This window comes from Acanthisitta chloris, unplaced genomic scaffold (genome assembly GCF_000695815.1).
Source record: "Acanthisitta chloris isolate BGI_N310 unplaced genomic scaffold, ASM69581v1 scaffold25810, whole genome shotgun sequence".
NCBI lineage: Eukaryota > Metazoa > Chordata > Aves > Passeriformes > Acanthisittidae > Acanthisitta > Acanthisitta chloris.
In genome coordinates, this window is record NW_008652565.1 from 2,258 (window position 1) to 5,007 (window position 2,750).

Sequence of the window (2,750 nt, forward strand, 5' to 3'; positions counted from 1 at the left end):
GGATGCTGGGGAAGGGCATGCAATGCCCCCTTTATTGGGGAAGTCCTGCCTGTTGGGGGTCCCCAGGCCTGCCTTCTTTGCACAGTTCCAGGGCTTGTGGCCCTCCTGAGATGGCTGTGAGCAGCTTGGGAGCCAGCTGGGGAAAGAGCAGGCAGAAGGGGCAGTTCCAAAGGCCAGTTCCCACCATCCAGCCATCTGCACTCTCACTGGGCTTTCTTGGACGTGGCTGCAGGTTTTCTGCTCGGTGCAGGCGTGGGGCCTGTGCCGTACCAGAGCTGGAGCAGGATGAGTCCATGGCAGATGTGTAGGGAGAGGGAGCTGCAGACTGTGGAGGGGTAGGTGTTCCAGCAGAGCTCAATCACACCCAGCAGCAGCACCCTGCAGGGGGGAAAGCCGGGGGTCAGCATGGGGGACACACACCAGCCACCCTCGCTCCCAGACCCTCGGCAGATGGGTGGTCCCCCTCCCTGGCAGCACCTACTTGGGCATGTGGGCAAGCTTGGTGGTTGGGGTGCACCACAGTAAGTAGGGCAGCGTGTGGAAATACCAGACATAAAACTGGTAGTGCAGGGAGCGGCTGCAGCAGACGCCCAAGAAGTTGGAGGAGAAGAGGACGAAGATGATCTGTGCACTGGCATTAAGGGGACAAACACAGGAGGCTGGAGGTGTGAGCCCACAACAGCTCCCCAGCCATGCAGCACAGTTCCTTTCCCCAAGACAGGCTAGACCTGACAGCACTGCAGGAGCCTGACCAAGGTCCTCCCAGCCTTCTCCCCACTCCCTGCTGCCCACCCTGCCAAAGGATATTGTTGATGGTCAAGGGTGGGGATGCAGGTTTCCTTCTGGCAGGATTCTTCAGCAGAGTCAGGATGTTCCCTTTGGAACTGAGGGGAAAACACAAACATCAATCTCAGCTCCTGAAGTCTCTCCCACCCTGACCTTCCCGTGACCGACAATGCCTGGGCAGCATGTTCCCCGAAACAGAACAGTAACTCCCCCCACTCCTGCCTGCAACCCCAGGACTGCAGAGCTCTGGAGACAGAGGCCTCATGAGCCATATCCTGCCCTATGGGGACAGGCAGGGACCAGCACCCCTGGGGAATCCTGGGTCTCACCTGTGCCACCGGTGCAGTGCAAAGAGCCCCAGGCCAGCCAGGTGAGCCAGGAGCAGAGCAGCGTGGAAAGCTCGATTCTGGAAAACCTCTTCTGGGAGGAAGCGCCAGTTCACCGTCCATTTGAACTGGAACTGGCGACCCAGGTCGAAGGAGCGGGTCAGGTACCCCACAGGGTTCACCAGCAGGAAGGGCAGACCCAGAACCACCTACCAGGGACACACCAGCACCATCATAGTGGCTGTACACCAGCTCTCTGTCCCCCCTGCCACACTGCAAGAACCCCAGTGCCACGTGGAGCCACAGGGAAAGTCAGCCAAAGATGAAAGCCCCACGAATCAGATTATTTAAAAACCTCCAGCTTGCTGTGTGGGGACAACACAGATGCTGGTGACACTGTATCCACCCAGGGCTCTCCAGCCTGGCAGCCAGTGCAAGCAGGGACCCACCTGGAGCAGGGCACAGATGCAGAGCTTGGGGATACAGCCCAGGAGGCCAAACCGCTGCAGGAGGAGGAAGAGGAGTCCAGGTGCGAAGAGCAGGATGTTCATCTTCACGGACACAGCCAGGCTGAGTGGGAAGCCAGGTCAGCACTGCAACCCCCACACGGAAGCCTGGGCAGAGCTGAGCACAGCTTCCTCCCTGGGGCTGAGCTGGGTGACACATGCAGCATGCCAAGGAGAGCAGCTCCAGCCCCTCACCTGAAGAGAAGGCAGCCCCAGGACCAGCGCTCTTCCAGGAAGAGGTTGATGGCGAGGAAGAGGATGGCCATGGCGACAGGGTCGTTAAAGAGCCGCAGGACGAAGATGGAGTGGATGCGGTACGAGGCGCAGCACATGAAGAAGAAAACATACGGGGGGACCTTGCAGGGAACAGAGACACAAGGGTGAGCAGCTTGTCCTGTACCCCCTGCTGCCACCTCCAAAGCTCAGCCCCTAATCATATTCCCTGCCCATCTTCCTGGGGTGAGGACTCAGCGGAGCAGGAGAGGCCCCCATGGTACCTGGAGCAGGCCCTGGTCCCAGGGTACCTTGTTGGTTCGGCAGTAGATGCGGAAGACAAGGAGGAGGTTGAGGAGGTAGAGGCCAGCAAAGAGGTATTGCGCCAGGCGGATGTCGGAGCCACGGCCTGTGGCATAGTACAGCCCCAGGAAGATGTAAACGAAGCCAGCAGGGTAGCTGTGGGGAGATGGGAGTGAGGGGCCAGGTCCTGCAGCCCCCCAGGGAGCCCCTGGTCATGGGGAGCTGGGTGTCCCTGTCACTCACACCAGCGGCCCAGTGTCACCCTTCAGCTGGGTGTAGTCGAGGGTCCCGTTGGCAAACCCCTCCACCTCCTGCATGTAGGCCTTCCAGTCGATCTCGGTGTCTGAGGGGACAGTGGGGGTCAGGTGAGGTAAGACGGGCTGGGGAGCACTGCAGGGGCGTGGGGGCTTCCCCACCTCCAGGACCCCCAGCCTGGCCCAGTGCCTCCCTGTTGTGCTGTTAGCCCAGGCTCTGTCCCACCCTCCGCCCCATCCAGGACCCTCATTCCACCCTGCTGTAAAAAAAATCCACCCGTGGCCCTCATCCAGGACCCCCAGCCCACCTGTCCCTCCCCTGTCCCATCCCCCAGCCCATCCCTATGTCCCCCTTGACCTAT

The 2,750-nt window shown here is 60.6% G+C and overlaps 1 protein-coding gene across 1 annotated transcript; it reads right to left on the reverse strand.

Annotated features, from left to right (window-relative positions):
• Window positions 1–203: 203 nt before the first annotated feature.
• Window positions 204–2,524, reverse strand: ALG3 (ALG3, alpha-1,3- mannosyltransferase; the record flags this gene model as incomplete). Its single annotated transcript, XM_009077799.1, has 8 exons — window positions 204–378; window positions 482–626; window positions 808–884; window positions 1,116–1,321; window positions 1,562–1,682; window positions 1,814–1,974; window positions 2,143–2,290; window positions 2,378–2,524. Coding segments are annotated over 8 exons (1,180 nt in total), but the record flags the coding sequence as incomplete, so codon positions are not given.
• Window positions 2,525–2,750: the final 226 nt, after the last annotated feature.